The 20098-nt window shown below is 35.4% G+C and overlaps 1 protein-coding gene across 1 annotated transcript in view; it reads right to left on the bottom strand.

Annotated features, from left to right (window-relative positions):
- The window catches only part of LOC131425990 (uncharacterized), a 98467-nt gene extending 80718 nt beyond the window's left edge, over positions 1-17749 (bottom strand). Inside the window, exon 1 of the mRNA XM_058588361.1 lies at positions 17531-17749. Coding sequence (XP_058444344.1) covers positions 17531-17749 — 219 coding nt within the window. The remainder of the gene's footprint in view (positions 1-17530) is intronic.
- Between the last annotated feature and the right edge of the window lie 2349 nt (positions 17750-20098).

Raw genomic sequence — 20098 nt, 5'->3', positions numbered from 1 at the left:
CTTCGCTTTTGCATCGATTGACCAATCAGAGCGATGCTTTCCCTTTGATATATCGCTTACTCTTTCAAAACCGTCGTCTATGGCAGGGAAATCTTGTATGCCGGAGAATTTTAGCAGACAAAATAGGACACTGCTCGCTACTAATCAAAATTTCAATCATTTATAGTTGAAAATACGTGGCTTGATACATTTAAATCGAAACGAAATATTTCCTATCAAATGGTGAAAAAATATTAATAATTGATGCAAAATTGGCTGAGCTGTGAGTGTTTAAAACCTGACCACATTTGTACGTGTATTTTGCCTTGAGTTTCAAATTTGCAACCCTATATAGAAAACAAAGATGTGTTCCACATCAAAATCAGAAGATGAAAAAAAATCAATGAAATACGTACACATTTTGACAAGAACACGATTGACACCAAACTGAATTGACTCAGCGTCATCCAGCTAGCTGACGTCTGTTTGTCACATGAAAGCGCGTTTACAAAGTCAATCCATGGATCGAAATAATTGCTGGTTATGGTAAGATATTTAAGCGATCCGGTTTAAAACCGAGTCCGGTCTCCCCTGGAGCATCGAAGCAAAATGGATATTTAGTAACTTATTATATTTTACAAAGAACGTCTTTAAGAAATGTATGTATGTATGGTTCTAATCATTAGGTCTTTCACAGAGGACTTAAAAATGTTATAGTATTGTTAAATTTATGTTCCATACACTTCTTCCGCCGCCACAAATTCTATACAGTTTTCAAACCAGATATTTAAAAAACATGTTCGTGCTCTTGTTGCAACATAGTTTGGACATAGTCGTGTCAGCACTAGTTGCGGATTGCTACTGGGGTTGATCCTTTCCGACTACCATTTTTTTAAAGTATCACACTCGTGATGAGCAGCACTTTACAAGTTAGGAAGATGTGAAAAAGAGAACAGTCGTTTCTACGTGAAATTCATTAGATGGTGGAAAGATGAGGTAAATTCAAAGCTTTCGAAGGCAACTACTTTGAATAAAGTACCCTGAATTTATTACTTACAAACAAAATATACTTTCATTCAAAAAACTCGCATTAACAGCTGATAAAGATAGTTTTAAATTCAATTTTGTATCTGTTTATTACGAATGCTTTGTAGCTACCGCTTTATTGTCCCGGCGAGTAATCATCAAATTATTGTAACAGGTAAATCTTAAACTATCCCTCTATTATTACCGATCTGTCAGTGACTACCACTCATCTAGCAAACCCACAGATTATACCGAAAACAGCAAAGCTTTCTTTTGTGAAACCGCATCATTGTGGAGTAGATTCCGTGTACCGACTGAAATGAACTTTCAGCGTGAGGTGATCATCATGATTTATTAGGTTACTGTTTAAATGCCACCCTGAGGCGATCACCAGCGACGTGACGCGGTAGTTTTTGTTGTGCTCAATTTTCTAGCAATCAAATCTACCTTATACGATTATAGTGCGCATAATCTCCTTTGCCAGAGGGAAATTTGAAGCCAGAGGGAAATTTGATATAATTCTGTTATAATCTGCTGTTTGAGCAATATCAGCTGAGGAGAGGAGGTTTATCGAAAAATTAGAAGTCGCTTGAGTATTAAAAATAGTAATGGTTTTAAATGTCTTCTTGGTATGCTTTCCATAGATTTGAGTCAATCTAATAGAATCCAGTCATTTGATTTATCGTTATTGAACAATTCCAGAAATGAGTAGACGAAAAAGTGACAAAATCAGAATCGACCTTCTCCGATTTGGAAGAAACTTTGCACATGGCTTCAATATGGCAAACCATAAGTGTTGAACCGGTGAAGAGGTCAATCCGACTCACGACTGATTTTTAAAAAAAGGCGTATGTATTTTTGTATTTCACAAAAATTGCCTTTTTCAAATCATTGTAACCCGGAAACCGTTAATCGTACAAAAATGACGTCCGGGAAGAAGTTGTAGGGAATGAATAGGGCATTCTAAAAAAAATATACACTGAATATTGATTTTTTTCTCTATAATTTCAAAATGAACCAAAAAAGTGATTTAAAAAAATCAGGGTTTCGATTTTTTTTTGATAATTTTTATTTCAAAGCTGGTATTAAAACCTACAGATTGATGGCTATCCCATCCATGCCTTTTGAAAAATGAAGAAGTTACAGCTAAAACAATTTACAGATATATTCGAAATTTCAAGTTCTCGTTAAAAGATAATCATTGAAACAGTAGAATATTATTCTACAGGTTAAAGGCAATAAATTTGCTCATGATATCCTTTCTTCTAAAAGTAGCTGTTCTTGAGATACTTGGATATTTAATTATAACACCATTTTTTATATTTCCATGAATTGTATATTTGCTTGCTATATCTACAATTATTAGATGTACATGAATAATCCCTAATTATATTTAAGGTTTTAAATTTTTGAAAATTGTATGAGTACTACGTGCATCGTCATTCGAATACAGTCTTGTGACAATTGTGGTTTTTGAAATCGGAAAAATTCGCTTTAAATTACCCCCGAGTGCATCACATGGTCCTTTACCATGAGAAGTTGCAAAAAAATGTCACTCAGCATCAATGTTATACATTGATTTAAATTTACAGAGACTTGCAAAATTTTTTCTGTTTTTGACTGCGAGGCAGCATCGTCAGACATAAATAAAACCTTGAATATAATTAAGAATTATTCATGTACATGTAATAATTGTAGATATAGCAAGCAAATAAACAATTCATGTAAATATAAAAAATGGTGTTATAATTTAATATCCAAGTATCTCAAGAACAGCTACTTTTAGAAGAAAAGATATCATGAGCAAATTTATTGCCTTTAACCTGTAGAATAATATTCTACTGTTCAAATGATTATCTTTCAATGAGAACTTGAAATTTCGAATATATCTGTAATGTTGCTGTAACTTCTTCATTTTTCAAAAGGCACGGATGGGATAGCCATCAATCTGTAGGTTTTAATAATAGCTTTAAAATAAAAATTATCAAAAAAAATTAAAACCATGCTTTTTTTTATTTAACTTTTTCGGATTATTTTGTAATTATTGAGAAAAAAAATCAAAAAATTTTTTCAGTGTACATTTTTTAGAGTGCCCAATCGATTCCCTACAACTTCTTCCTGAACGCCATTTTTGTACAATTAACGGTTTCCGAGTTACAACGATTTGAAAAAGGGAACTTTTGTGAAATGCAAAAATACATACGCCCTTTTTAAGAATCAGTCGTGAGTCGGATTGACCTCTCAATTGGTTCAAAACTAATAGTTTGTCATACTGAAGCCATGTGCAAAATTTCATCCAAATCGGAGAAGGTCGAGTCTGATGACCTGCTAAGCATTTCTAGAATTGCTCCTTAGATTCAAATGAAAGGTCTCGTGGTCCAATACGGAATTCCTGAATTTTATCTGGATTCGACTTCCGGTTCCGGAGTTATAGGGTAAAGTGTGTTCAATATTGTACATAGTCACTTAAGCCGGCGAAGCAAAACATGCAAAAATTTTCTAAACTCGCCTCAAAACTACACAAATTGATAGCCTTCATCAGTAGGTAGCTAAACAAACTGATTCTGGCTATCCTGGTTCCCGGTTTTCGATTAACGGCGAGAGATAATAGTCATATGCTCAAAAATAGATCTTACTCACTTTTCTCAAAGATTGAATAACCGATATTCCCAATCTTAGGGTCACATGAAAGATAGGTCATACCAAAAATTACTGAAAATTTCTGGATTCAACAAAAATTTAAACCGTCGTTTAGAGTAGGATGGCAAAATCGTATAAAAACTACAAAATTTGAATAAAAACTAGTAGAATTTATACGTCATGTTAGTTGGTGGCCGTACGAATCGACTTCGATTATACCGGTTCTCGGGTTGCGCTGCTGGAAGTACATATAATAGTGAACCCACTTCGTTTTTTTAAGGATGACCTACGCGAGCAAAGCACTGTTTCATTTTGTATGTTATACTAGTTAATGCACAAACAATCCCTTGGTTTCTTTTGAAAAACGAAGAGAAACATTTTGAATAGAATACCACAGTAGTATATACATAAGAAAGGCGCCATTACACCACTAGGTGGATTAAAACATGTTTTTTCAATAGTCAATGCGTTCTTTATTGACAAAAATGCGAACGCGGAAAGCTTATTTTTGAATTAAAACAATCCGGTTACTTTTGGACAATCATTAAAAAATAAATTTGTCTCGCAAATTTTTCAGCTCCACTTTCCAGGGGACGTCGAAAAAAGCGAGTATTTTCTAATGTTGATCCGGGAAGTTTTTGTTTTTGGAAAATCGTTTGAAAAATGTAAATATAATATTTAATATTTTAAACATTTATACAAGCTTTGGAAATTGTTGCACAAAATTACAAAAAATAATTTCAGAGGGACGTGAATCAACAGAAATACACGGAAAAGCTCGCGATCGAAAAACAACTAAAATATTAGTTGTTTGTCTGATTTTGATTCGTTAAAATTTGGTACAACTAATCGACTGTTGTTTTAACTAATCTGTCATTGTGCTTAGCAACGACACCCAACAAGTAATGAAACGTTTCAGTTGAACAATGCCAAACACCCTGAGCGGGCCATCTGGAAGACTCGTGAAATATTGAATACATCTCGACCACTGCCGATCGCCAGCCGAACGCTGGATTTTCGAGACGCTAAGATCACATCACATGAGATGTCACTCCTGCAATTGAGCAAAGACACAATTCCAGCAAAGTTACTTGTAAAAAAATGTCTCAGTTGTTTCAACCAATTATTCAGTTATTTGAATTTAAGACGCCAATTGCAATAAATATTTTTTACTGTTAGCCTCTTCGGGGAGCAGCTAACCGTTCACTGTTTGAACAACGAAATTTTACCTAATTAACTGCTTATATCTTTATCATTAAACTCACAAAGGATATAGAAATGAACCAAAAGATTACAATTCTCAAAAGGGAACACACCAGAAAAATAGTCACAGGGAATTAGGAAATTTTTCCTTCACTTGCAGAGTGGCTCTCTGGTAAAGCTAATGCTACAGATACACTTTCAAGAAAATACAAATAGTACCACTTCACTTTAGCATCAAATTTTAAGGCGTTAAGCGGTTTTAATAACATTGACATGAGCTGTCCTAGAATACATTACTCTCAGATGAAATTCAAACATTTATACTGTAAGAATATCTATTTAACACATGGAAAACTTGTTTTACAATTAACTGTTATATTCTTCTGCATACTTTCACTTACATAAAACGACCACTACGTAACTAACATAAATGACGTTAATTTACCATTGGAAATTTTCAACATGAAACGCTTCTGGTGAAATGAAGAGGTTTTTTGTTCTGCGTTTTGTTGTCTTCGTTCTCCGCCAAGTGACAGCATTTGAATACAACAATTTCGGTTACCTGAATGGTTATGACAAAATCAACAGATATGTTAGTTAAATCAACAACATTTTAGTTGAAACAACCAGGGCGTGAAACAACAATTGCAATATTGTAATTTTGTGATCTGCGGGTTCTCCGTGTAGATTAAAAAGAATAGACCCTCCACTGCTGTCGTAATTCCGGCTATTCTGATTACCTCACATTAAAAAATTATACGTCAGGTACTTCACGAGACACTCCCAGAGGTAAAATAATGTTTTTTCTACAAGCCTAAGAGAAAAAAAACACATTTCCCCTTTCCTTGGTATCTTTTGTGCTAAACTAAACTTTTGTGCTGCTAAAAACTTACTGAAACAATTTTTATTCTTTTAGTTCAACACAACGTATACGCTAAAGATGCTACATAAATTTGAGCAGAAACAATCCAATAGTTGTCATTACAAGAGTTTAAAAAAAACGCGTTTGAAAATTATTGTATATAATATAACTACCTGCTTCGGTTTTTTAATCTTTCATCAAATCGCAAAAAAATCCTTCCACTCACGTCTTGTATACATATTTTAGGTGTGATTTATGGAAATAAAAAAATCGATCCTACGCACTAGACGTCCTTTGCAAATGCAACTTCTTTTTGAGAATAATTTTCGATTAAACGACATGAATGAAGAAAATCACAACGAATCCTTAACTTTTATGCTATTATCGTAAGACCGGCGATTCTCCAAAATCTATCAAATATTTGTGATTTAAATTGTCAGTATAAATTGGTTTGTACTGAACACATATTATAAACGTTTTGCATGCGTTTCATACTTTCATGTTTATAAAATGTTCGTTAAAAATATAACATAATAAAAATAAATCATTCGCCTGCTTCCATTACTCTCCTTACTGCCACTGTAGGCTTAATAAGTTCAGATTTAATAAATATTTCGAACCGATTGATGCATAAACGTTATTAATAACCATTTGATGAAATGTCGTATTAGTTGAACACTATCATTGCCACATTAATCTAACAAATAATAAACACAATCGTAAGCTCTTCGTGTTTTACCAAATGCCACCGGTAGTAAAATGCTATTGAAACACCGATCGGGTGATCATTTGGAGTCATTAGTCACCTCACTCCGCGTGCGTTCCAGCTCGACGACGCATTGTTTTCGCATGTTTCATACACACGTAAGCAGCAGGAGACTGGGACTCACAGCAATCATGTGAGCTATTAAGACATATCCAATGAAACTCGTTATATTTGCTGTTTTCCGAGAGAACCATGGGCGTAAAGAAGTCATTTCCACGACATTAGTCAGTCATTTAGGTAGTCGCAATAGGATAGAATAGCAAACTGTGGAGTAAAACTCATATGTAATGACTCTTTTGATCCCTTTGGCTCTATGTATTTCTGTGTAATTATTTGATGATTGATATTAAACATATTCTGTTTGTCCAATGAATGAAATAGTGTTTTTTTTGTGTTTGCTAATTTTTGTACCAAAAGACTTAAGACCTTATGTATTCACAAACGAGTGGAATTCGTACGCTCTTGCGTTCGAGCTTTCATACAATGGCAATTAATGCGTGCAAAATCGTACCCAATGGCGATTGTTAACAGATTTTTACTTGTATGTTTTACACAGTTTTTGAAAGAGTTTGTACTAGCTGTTCTCTGTGATATAATTTCGTCGCATACAAAACAAAATTATGGCTAACTGTGGCATTTTCTTGGTTTGCCCAGTGTTTTTCGTACGTACACACAAAACCTGAAAAGTTTGTATTGTGGCGCTAGTATAAATCGATATACAATTATCGATAATTGGATTTCAAAAGGAACGGCGTGTTAAAAATTTCAAAAGGAACGGCGCAGTAGCTACGTATTTATGGGAGGCACCGACTTTAAATTGTGGAAAAAATGCTTAGAATTTACTACAGTATTTACTGCTACACTAAATTTTATACTCAATACTAACAAAATACACAGTTTTGTACATTTTACACTATATAATATTGTTGTTAAACAAGGTAACCTGAGATTTAAATGATCGATATTTTCTATCTAATAGTTCAATCCTACTTAATTATGAATGTGCAAAATGTAAATCTCATTTGATCATTTCTTAGCCCTACAGCGATTTGGAAGAATATCAACAAACCGAAAGCCGTCATCTTGGATTTTAAGGGCGTGCATAAACTCGCGAGTTATTTTAAATTTGACAGCCGAGCAGTTATTTTGCCAGTTTCAGAAACAACCCTGCTCAAAAGCATGGTTATTTTTGACAGTTAGATAGTTATTTTCTGACACACCGATAAAGAAATTCATTTCAGATCCTTAGTAAAAAAAATCTCTTCATACTTTTAGTCAAAGAGAACACCGCAATGAAAAGTTGTACAGTCTGTTACATAAGAGCTTGGTCACTGTTATGAGAAAATGATAAGTCTCAACACGAAAATACTTTTGAATATTGCTTTTTTAGATCAATAACTTGCATGCAAATAATAAATTAACAAAATTTGGAAAATCAACCTTATGATGGCTACAAAGATTAAATTCGGACACATTTTTGGAAAACCTTTTCACGCTTTTCGTAGAAAATCAACGAATTTCAAAAATTTCAACGAAATCGGTTATATGAAATTCGTTGATTTTCCATGAGAAGCGTGAAAAGGTTTTCCAAAAATGTGTCCGAATGTGATCCTTGTAGCTAGCATAAGGTTTATTCGAAAATAAAAATTTCATACCATCGAATTGTTTTTTCAAATAATTGTGAAAGATCACTAAAAGAGCTAGACTAGGAAAATCCTCCGAATTTTTCAGCCATTTTTGCCCTGCAGATAGATAAAAGCTTTTCAAAAGTCTGTATGCTTTTGGTTTTGGAAAATCTTTCAAAATTTCAATCGAAAATTTCCTAAAACCACCCGCGCGCATGGTACTTGGACGATGGCCTTAAGCCCAAACGTTCTCAATTGGATTGGCATCGGGTGACTGAGAGGGCCAATCCAAGGTCACGACACCATGGCCCATTCAAGACGTTTTTACACATGTTTTTCACTCAACATCGGTTTTTGCAAAGTTCGATCGATATATTTAAACGTATGATACATTTAAACCTTTTTTGGTAAATTTTGAAGCATCTTCGCGCAAAGTTGATGTCAAATTCTTCAAAAACAGGTCACAAATCACTTTTTCGTATTTTTCTGACAGTACACCGACAAAACAGTGATTTGGAAAGTCGTCGACATTTTTCACCTCTTTAAAACGATTCACCCACTTACTCACAAACTGTTTCGACTTTTGCCTGTATTTCGCCGCAGCACCTTTCGGATGCGAGCACAAAAAAACTGCTTGGAAGCGCGAAGCGTACGCGGTACTCATTTTGGAAAAATGCTGAGATCGAATTCTAAACAATAATCAGCTAATTTATTCTCGCATTGCATAAAGGACACTACTGCCCTCTGTGTTAAAAAAAATCAAAACATTCCACTTTACCGAGTTCGAGTAATCGTGACCACGCTTTTATGCAACAGACTGTACATTGTTAAACCAAGTAGGTTTTTCTCGAAGTTTTTACGTTCTCTGTTTTGCAATTATTATACCGCTTGAAATCATTATATCACATTTTTAATGTGATTTGTTCGTTACGTTTGGTAATTGTTAGGGTGTACCATTCAACTCATTTAATAATGCTCGTAAGTGAAATTATATGGTGTGTATAGCGGTTGGTTGCTTTTGTCGCACCAGTTGTGAAAGTTCTCACCTCCGGCGCAGATTGAAGGATTTATGTCTTTTCTCGTTATCTACCTCTTACAATCTATCGTATTCGCAATATTCCTTCAGGAATTTATAAGAAATGGTAAAAAAATATTAAGCAATAACCGAGGGTTTTTATATACTAACAGAGAAAAACAGTTTGTGAATTTACACTTATTTCTATGTACATATTTGAAGCAGGAAATTAATGTTAAGTTGAATGATTCCGAATAGTTAAATTATACAAATCGATCAGCAAATCACTGAATTATAGGTGCTCATAACTACAACAGAAAAAGGCAAACACGCGACATAAGTTTTTCTCTTTAATGCTCGTACATAAGCGACATTTTGGAGGACTTTAACTTTCAGTTATTTGTGATTATCTCATACCACTGAAACTTTTTAACATACATTGCGGAACATATTTCCGATGATATGACGAAAAAATTGTGTTGCTGCATTGAATAGAACAAGAGATATTCACGATGAAGTTCTTGTGCAGTGTAATTTTTGAAAAGGCGCGTATTCGTTCGTCAAAAATTCACCTTTTGATTAGCGTCCTTTCACAGTTCGCATTTGTTTTGAACGACCAATGCGCTGTTTTCTAACTGAAATGTCGCTTAGTCGTTCAAAACCATCATCTCCGATAGGCAGTCAGCAAAGTGTCTTAGATTTTCAGATACTGCTAGCTGTTCATTAAAATTTCAATCATATGTAATTGAAAATACATGGCTTTATCCATCCAATCGATATGTATAAATATCTAACATCAGCAGAAGAAATCATATACGTCCCGGGTTGGCGGTTCAATGCATAGGATGCTGGTCTTACAAGCCAGTTGTCGTATGTTCGAGCCCCGACCTGGAAGGATTCTTAGTGTCAGTAGGATCCATAGTATGAATCGGTTGCGAAGTCTGTTGAAACAGAAAGACCAAATTCTTCAAAAGAAATGTAATGCCAAGACTTTGCTAGAAGAAATCATATTAGTGATTGAATCAGAATTGAATGACCGCATTTTTTGAGATTTTTATGTTTAAAAATTCTCTTATTCGTTAAAAACAGTTAAACCTGAAAATTACATACTATTTATTACTTCATCACCAATACACAGAACGTACATCTGTTGATATTTTGCATTGCTTGTTGTCATGTAAATTTGTACTAAACTTATGTTAAAATGTGAAGGGTTATAATTCAGAAAAACCGTTTCGAGTTGTTCCAATTGCAGCTTCTAACATATAGATAGTGAGAGTCCCTTTGTTATTAATAAGTCGGCAGTCAGTGAGAATACCTCAAGCAGAATTTTGTTCAAGTTAAACAGTGCCAGTACCATTGCTTCTACTACAATTCATCCTGCAGTTCAAGTGTGTTCGGTTCAGAAGATGCTTTGAAAATACTAAACTTGCGTTCAAATTATCCTACTTATATCTAGTACCGTATCATTAAAGGCTAGATTAACCAACCACGAGTGTAAATCTCTCCATGCGATTGGGAAAAGTATGGTGGATGGTATTGCAATGATGCGAGTATGAATGCAAAGTATACGGTACTGTTCATGTTAGAGAAGGCAAATGCCACAGTAAGCACTAACATCGATGTTTATTACACCTTTGGAATCGGTACTTGGCAGAACAAGCAGTTTACTATAATGATTGCGAACAGATTGAACCGAACGATTCGGACAGCGGAAAAAAATCTTTTAGCTTGAAAATTGCCCCAAAAGTGGAACGAGTGTTTCATAATACATCATGAGACTGCTAGTACAAGTATGATTACATACGTAGCATTATTAGTGGGTAAATAGAGTAATGAAGCTGTACTCTTTTGAGCGACATTTTCTACAATTTCATAATCCGTGCCATGATCTCAAGGTTGTTCATTGCCGCATCGGTTACGTCTGCGAATAGGATTCATACATACCCGGATCAGTGAACATGAACTTTTGCCTTTTCACAAAACCGGATAGAGGTGCTTATACAATTCTAGACACAATATATTAGCATCTAGCTTGATCGAATACTTATAAAATCTCCAACCCGCCAGAGCCACTGTAGGCAAAAATAAACTCGATCCGCACTCGATCGCTCCTGAGAACGACCTTAGGCTGTAAAAAGTCATCACCATCCGCAACTGAATTTTGAAGCATTACTGCGGCATCCACTGCACATCACAGCCGGCCCGGCGAATGTAGCATTTATTACACCAGCAGCATCCTATCGTGAAACGATGTCGTTCCAATTGGAATAGAATGCAGATGTACCGCGCACAGCCAGTCGTATAATGTCTGACTTTTTTTTTCTCCTCGAATCGAAAGGAGGTTCAGGAAAACAAATGTCACAATTGCATTGTAAGTCTCGAACTCAACGGAGGACGGCACGGAAACCATGCACGCCAGCCAGAAGCGATTGGATCCGTGACAAACCGATGGTTATTAGGAAGGTAGAAGGTGGGGTGCGCGGTACGCGAGAGACTTTGACGCCAGATCATTACACAGATCTATGCTCACGTGAAACGAATAGTACCAATTTGAGCTGAAAATTCGTTATGAATGGAATAGCAAACCGGATAAGAGACCAGTAGTTGGGAACATCGAATGGAATTCGTTTTTTTTTCTGTTACTGACTGGTAAAGGAATTTTCATGGTGATTGTGTGCTTGTTGATAACACGTTGTTGTTGCATAATACGTCGCTCAAAAATTCCTCGGTCGGGTAAAAAAACAACACTTTGTTTCAAGTTTCGATTTTTTTCATCAATGTATTTTTCTCCAACGACGTACCAATACTTAGCCTCAAACAACAAGCTTCAGCAAGCTTCTTTTTAAAAAATGAGAACAGATAAAAATCGCTTGGAGCTGAATTTGACGAATATGATGGATGCGGAGGCAATTCGAATTTGAATTCTTGGAATTAAGCCATCGTAACGATCGACTTTTGACAAGCTGCGGTGTGTTGGCGCAAAAGTAATATTTTCTTAGTCGTTCCGAACCGTTTCATCTCAATTTTGCTAATAGAAAGATCGTAACCTTACCTGGCGATATTTCAGTTTTTGGACACTTTGGTCGGTTTTCATCAGCTACTGTTCATTCGGCTGACTACCGATTTGATTCTGACAGTGCTTATGGCAAATCAAATTGAACTACTACTCCACCTAACAGTACAATTTAAACCACTAATACAGAGAACAAACATCCAAGCTAGAATAATTTTTTTCGAATAAGCTGTGTAAAGCATACAAGCAGAGGCGTCTCGTCCTAATGTGCACCTCGTGAACTGCACAACCGGCCAAAGTGAAGGAATTAACTTTATCGCCATCTGCATTCAATTAGTTTTGAGATACCGAATATTAAAAATTTGCGATTTTGTCCACAACACAATATGCACAAATTCACCCTAAGCCACTTGCGCTTGCTGGTCAATGACAGCCAAACGATATTTTTTATATATATTTTTGTATTTTGACACATCTTATATACATCCAACTAAAAATTTCTAGTATCTCTTGTCTCCATGATAGTATCTTTTCCGTGCACATGAGTTATTGCACTGATTCAAGAAGAAAAGGAATTACTCAGCTCAGCTCAGAGATTTGTTTTTTCTCTCAGTCATGTTTGGCTCTGTGAGAATTTGTGTATCCACCACCAGGAGAGACTTCATTGCTTATGCTTATGACAATTGTAAAGAAATTGCTGTCTCAGTTGCTACATCGAAGCCGTTTTATTGATGAAGTTATTGACAGATTTGCTGAACGTACAGATCACCGAATTCTTCTATTGTAACTATGATACGAAATAAGTTTAATGAAAAATTCCCATCCAAGAGTATATTGTTATTTCAATGTATTGAAAAACGTAATCGAATATCCATTCCTCAACCTTTAGTTTCACTTACAAATTACCACAAGTGAAAATTACCGATTAATCACCGTTGCCTGCGATTTTTCATGCAATAATTATCTATCTATGCAAGCTCGAGCACAAGAGCCCATATACGATTGCTTGGCTGCTCAAAGCAGCTCTGTAGGAGATTTACTTCTTGGTGATCACTATGCCAAACAACCGTTAAATTTTGAAATCACTACTTGGATGTCTGTTCTCTGTTTCGGTAAGGTAAGCAAACGCAAAGTTTACACCTAGCGCCATAATTGCATTTGCATACAAGCAAATCTTGGACACAAGTTTGGCGTAAAGTGGTTGGATACCGAGTTCTCGAGTACACAGCACGAAAAGATCATGTAAATTTAAGCGAACAGTGTCTTTGTTCTTGGTTTACGTTTTCGATGTTTATCGATTATTTACACGATCGATCGATATCATTACTGATCAAACATTGCGTTTCTACGAATGCATTATAATGATTTTTATGGCAATAGGTGGTTTCTATTGGATAGAGAAAATCGATCATAAACCATTTTGCACCCTAAGGGGTTGTTCCTTGTAGTGTTTTGAATAATTTTCATTCTATCTTGATTCTCTGTTTTTGAGGTAGGTTAGTTTGCGAAGTTCAAACTTAGCACGATTTCTTCTGAGAGATTCAAAGGAACTACAGCTTATCTCAGATACACGAACAACCTCAACACTCAACGCTCTATATTCAGTGAGATCTGTGTGATGTGGTGAGGTGTATAAATAATTTATTAGAACTGGTTGATTAGACGGGTGATAAAGATCGCAAGATTGACTAATCAATAATGCGTTGTTCTGAAAAACGGCCGGAATCAGTCCATTGATATGTCAAGGATATCTTCTAACATGACAACGCGACGTCTCATTCCGCTGAATGCTGAAGAAATATTATGAAATATTATGACACACACACATCACAGACTAACAGACAGGACACTCAAATTGGATTCTTTAATTATTTTAACGGTCATTTCCAATATTCCTTCAGTTGGTACAGTACTCGAATATGTCACAATGGTGCCACGTTACCTCAACAAAAATATCCAGTCTGTCATCCAGACTGTGTTTATTTTTGCCTTTTTCATTTGAATCCGACATCCGGTTCCGGAATTACAAGGAAATATGAGCAAAATTATGCACTCTCCATTTTCTCGAAAATCTCCTAACCGGTTTTCAAAAACTAAAAAGCAAATAAAGGGTCTTGAAATTCTTCAAAAAGTCCCCGAGAAGTTGATCCATTTCCGACTTCCGGTTCCTATACAACAGGGTGGTAAGTGAAAATTTTCAATTTCATGAGTATTTTTTCACAAACGAAACGAGGTGCACATTTTTATAAAACTTACTGCTAAATTTATCTAGTTGCAGATCTTGTTAGTTAATGAATATAGAGAAACGGATTTAGGACTACTAGTTTCTGGTTTCCGCTTCCAAATGCACCGATAACAGTAAAGAAAAGCTCCAAAAACGGAACTCCTTTCGATTTCTCAACAACGATTGAACCAATTTTCACAAATCATGATTCAAATTAAGTCTCTCATTGTCTTAAAATATACTAATCAATTTCAGCCAGATGCGACTTTCGGTTTCGAAATTATAGGGCAATGAGTGTCAAAACATTCAAATTGTCATTGAAAATGGCGATGCACGCGTCGGTACGTGCGGCACGGAAGAAGAAAACACCACAGGCTTTGCTCCGGTCGTGCAAGGCAGCGTGCAGGATTACTACATTTAAATCTATATTAGCTTGATATAACTGTTTACAAATTGAAAAGGTTATTGGTAGTTTGTTTTTAAAAATATAAGTAATATGAGTAAGACATTAATACACCACTAGGTGGATTAAAACAGGTTTTTCATCTGTTTTGAACATATGTCTTGAACTTGGCACAAGTACTTTTTAGTACTCTGTTATGAAATCCTTAAGGTGTCAAAAGACACCTTGTGACAGAAATACATATACCCTTTGAACATCTCTAAATCTAGATTAGCTGGAAGAAAACAACACTGCTAAATTATTTGAACAACTATCATATGAAAAATTAAAAACATGGTGGAGAAATTATTAAACTTAGGAAAATATTATATACGTTTATTTCTTAAGGCAGTTTACATAAGTTTTTTTTCGCCGTAGCATCACTTTTACATAAAATTCTTATCCTAATATAATTCTAAAATAGTCACAACGATTTAAATTTATTGAAACATATTTCTCTTATTACTTAAATATCATCTTAGCTAATTCGTCATTAATTATGATATCTACTCGGAAATATTATTTGAACCAAACGATTAACTTCTATAAATTATAAAATAAGCTGTTATTTTTAGACATTTTGTTGATAATTTCATAAAGTATTTGGAGTTTGTTTGTATCATTACATAATTTCTATTCTAATTTAGCTATTGGTTGAACTCATGGACGCAGCTGGAATCAGAACTAAGTCTTAAAAGGGTCCTTTATTAAATTGAAACTCCAATTTTCTTTATGAAATGATAAAGAAGTTTCATGTATGGAAGGTCACGACAAGCAAGAATGTCTCGAACTGGGACATTGGATAGTCTACCTTGGGTACGCAAAGAATTTATTAGTTGAGATCTGACATCACGATACTCCACGCATGTCCAGACGACATGATCAATATCCCGATAACCTTCTCCACAAGCATAATGATTAGTCTCGGAGAGCCCAATTCGAAGGAGATGTGCGTCTAACGTGTAGTGATTGGACCTGAGTCTGGACATCACACGAATGAAATCCCTACTCACATCCTTAAATTTGGCTTAAATATCGGCTCTTTCATTGCCAAGAAACAGGAAAATTTGTTCATTTGGAAATAGATATGTGTCTTTGGATACCTCCCGGTAGAAATAACGTTAAAACAGGTACTTGAGAAAGCGAAAGATTATTGAATGTGTTTTTTATACGTTTTGTACAATTCGGAATAAAAAGCATGCTTAGAAACAAATTGAACAACAAGAAGTTAGTTATGACAAATCGAATGCCAATTGAAGTGATTCAGTAATGTTTTCGTGAATTTTATTATTTAAATGAACTATTGTAAATTTCTAAACAAAATTAAGGGACGTTATTTTTCCTTGAAATTTAAATTTTATTTTATAATAACATAATTAATCAAGTAGAATAAAAAATATAAATTTTGTCTTGTTTTATCCATTTTTAGATCTTTTATGTCATTGTCTTGAAACCATCACCACAACAAATAGGGTTTCAATTGTCAAAAGGAATTCTAGGTGTGGAAATTGGACCGACATTAGGATGAAGCCATCGCTTGAACAAACAATCTCGGCTCGAATCGTGGTAGTTTGTTTTACTTCTGTAGTATCGATGGTATTTTTTTACTGCGTTGAACCCCTTAATTTGACACAGTAGATACTGCTTTTGTGAACCATAAACCATTTCAACATTACAAAATGAACGTCCATAACGCCCCTACGATTTTAGTGCTGATTCGTTACCCTATCTGACGCCATCCGTTTCACGAAACAAAAGATATTTTTCTTATCCATCAACCTCATCTATAGATAGCACTACTCCTTTGAAAAGGTGAGCTGAATTTTTACCTTGCATGAATCATGACCCTTCGGAGTTATGGCACTACTCTAAATCGACTTTCTTTTATCTTTTTATTCCTAATTTTTGGTGGCTCAAACCATCGCACAACAGCTCCGTTTTTTTTTACCGCCGGCACAACCTTCTCCATTACTTGTGCTATATAATAAAAGCTTTATGTCTCTATTAAATGCAAACTATTCTGCCATTAAACCAGATAAACATGGAGCTAACAGAGCTCGAACTAACAGCCGATTCCAAAACAGGAGAAAGAAGCGTGAGCGAAAGAGTTTTTTACACTGCATTGCAAAAAATTGTCTATAAATACTCTTTGAGTGATGTCTAAGTAATTGTCACTGTTGTTTTTGTTATTTTTTTCCTGGTATATATTATCGTCATTACGTCGATGTTGAACACTGTGTATTAGCTATAAAGTATAATACTACTTCAGTTACGTTATCAAAATTTGGGTCAATGAATGAACAAAAATCCGTTCTACCTCGAGACCAAAACTAAAAGGAATTCCAGAAAGCTCGTCTTTTTCTCACCGTACATCACCAGCATGGAACATCTGCCGCACGACTCGAGGACAAACGCGTTCACCTTTTACGAAGCGTGAGACTTCTCAGATCACTCTTCGGCAAGCATAAGGTCATATTTTATGGTTTAATACAAATTCCCCTTACCAGGTTAGTGAAACCTACATCGATATCTGAGCAGACAGTCTGCTCGGTCTGTGTGGGGGGATTGTGATGACGTGGAAAAGTTGCCATGTTCCTGATTTATCAACACCATAGACGACTAGTAACTGAACTGAAGGGATGAAGGAATTATGCATCTTCCATATTGAGGAGGTACGTCAGCTGCTGCCTTCAATAATATCAAAGGGTAGCCTATCGTCACTGATGGCACACTCTCCCCGTCAACGTCTGCGGTGCCGCAGTGAGGGCCATCAAGTCACCATCGCGGGAGTCGTACATGACAAGTGAATGGTTCAAGTACGTTCGGTTGATGGTTGATGGCAACCAACTAAACGCTTCGTTGCTTGCCCGATCTGTGGGAGACGACGATCGCAGAAGGGAGTGAGGTCTTTGATCTAGTTTTGAAAGGGATCGCGCTTCGGTCGAGCTCATTTCAACAACATCAACAACAACAACCAATAGCAGTACAAATAACTCAAGATCGTTCCGAGCGCAATCGCTTGATATTGTGAATTTGCTGCCCTCATTGGGGAATCTGATGATGAACGATGCTCTGTTTTGAACCGCAATTAATTGTGCTCTTGGCGATGAAGTGAATAATTAGGCAATGATTCTTGAAATAGTGTCCTATCACGTCTGTAGTCGTAGGTTTGATTAGGTTAAACTTATAACGTACTGTCATTGTTTTCAGAAAACAAAAGGTTTGAAAGATCTAGACGCGGTCCAATAATATAAAGGGTGTTACAGTAAAAAATTGGTCAAATAAGAATATGTGAAAATCGGTCAAACTTTTTATTATAAAATCAAATCACGTTTCTTTCGAAAGTTCATTTTTTACGGAATAATAAAAAACATTCATCAAGTCTTGTACAGCCTTCTTTGTGTTTTTACGTTGTTTAGAAAGGCCATGTAATTGCTGTGAAAACCGACTTTACAACCGGGTTTCATATACCATTCGACTCAGTTCGTCGAGATCACAAAATGTGTGTGTGTGTATGTGTGTGTGTATGTGTGTGTGTGCATGTATGTGACTAATAATGTCACACAATTTTCTCAGAGATGGCTGAACCGATTGTCACAAACTCAGATTCAAATGAAAGGGCTTATGGTCTCATAACAATTTTCCTGAATTTCATTTGAATTCGACTTTCGTTTCCGGAATTATAAGGAAATATGTGCAAATTTAGGAAAAAAAGCGCACTCAATTTTCTTGAAAATTTCTTAACCGATTTTCACAAACTAAGATGAAAGTGAAAGATCTTCTAATTCATTAGAAAGTCCCCCAAAAGTTAATCCTGATCCGACTTCCAGTTCCGGAATTACAGAGCGATTAGTGAAAATTTTCAATTTCATGAGTATTTTTTCACAAGCGATGGTGAAACGAGGTGCACATTTTTATAAAACTTACTGCTACATTCATCTAGTTGGCAGATCTTGTTAGTTAGTGAATACATAACTACTTTGGGACTACTAGTCCCCGATTTACGCTTCCAAAAGCACCGATAATAGTGAAGAAAAGCTCCAACAACGGAACTCGCTTCGATTTCTCAGCAACGGTTAAACCGATTTTCACTAATCATGATTCAAATTAAAGCTCTCATTGTTCTAAAATATGCTGTGCAATTTCATCCAAATCCGACTTGCGGTTCCGAAATTAAAGGGCAATGAGAGTCAAAACATTTAAACCTTAATTGGAAATGACGATAGAAAACTGGTATGCGTCGGTACGTGCGGCTTTGCTCGGTTCGCAGCGTGCTTTGTTCAATTTCGTATAGCGTGCAGGGTTGTCATATTTAGATCTATATTTTTCAGCTGAAAAATATGTAAGTTCGTAAAGCTTTTATTTAATTTGTACCTACTTGTTAGTGTTACTACAAAATCATGATAACGATGCTATTCTATAAAAGTACACTCATTGCCTTTTTCATATAGAAAGTTTATGCAATCACTTGGAAAATTAACTATTGAAAATTGGCCCGGAGAGCTAAATGTTCTATACCATTCGATACAGTTTATCGGGCTGAGCAATGTCTGTGTGTGAGTATGTGTCAAATGATGTCACTCATAAACTAAAAAACCAATATTTATCACTATTGATTTGTCTTTAAAACGAGACTCACTCAATTTTCTCAGAGATGATTTGATCGATTTCAGCAAACTTAGGCTCAAAGAAAAGTTCCTATAGTCTCATAGGTTGCTGTTTAATTTCATCCGGGTCCATCTTCCGGTTCCAGATCTATAGGGTAAAGTGAGTTTATTTATTTAATATGACGATGCAAAATGAAGAAAATTTCTTATTAACTTGACATAACTGTTTACAAATTTAAAAGGTGAGGTTAGTTCATACCCAGGAGAAAGTTACTTATTTTATTCAAGATTGAAAAAAAATTCTTGATAGAATCTTCTAGTGATATTTTTGGAAATATAAGCAATATGAAAAAGGCATCATTTCACCACTAGGTGGATTAAAATACATTTTTATAAATATAAAATATAGGTATAGAATTCGCTCATACTTTCGAAAAAATTCCCGTGGCCCATAGGGCCGTGTTTCACATACCAACTGATTCAGATCGACGAAATGAACAAATGTCCGTGTGTGTATGTGTGTTGTCAACAAAGAGGTCGAGATTTCAAAGATGACTGAACCGATTATGATCAAACTAGTCTCAAATGAAAGGACTTCCCGTCACACTGAACGCTATTGAATGGCTTTGAGATCGGATGACTTTTTGAGATATACGAAGTTTCATGTCACAATTTTCAGTTTTTTGACTATCA

The sequence above is a fragment of the Malaya genurostris genome, chromosome 1 (assembly GCF_030247185.1).
Source record: "Malaya genurostris strain Urasoe2022 chromosome 1, Malgen_1.1, whole genome shotgun sequence".
Taxonomy (NCBI): domain Eukaryota; kingdom Metazoa; phylum Arthropoda; class Insecta; order Diptera; family Culicidae; genus Malaya; species Malaya genurostris.
The sequence above is the reverse complement of the archived record's forward strand: the minus strand, read 5'-3'. Positions and strand labels throughout refer to the sequence as shown.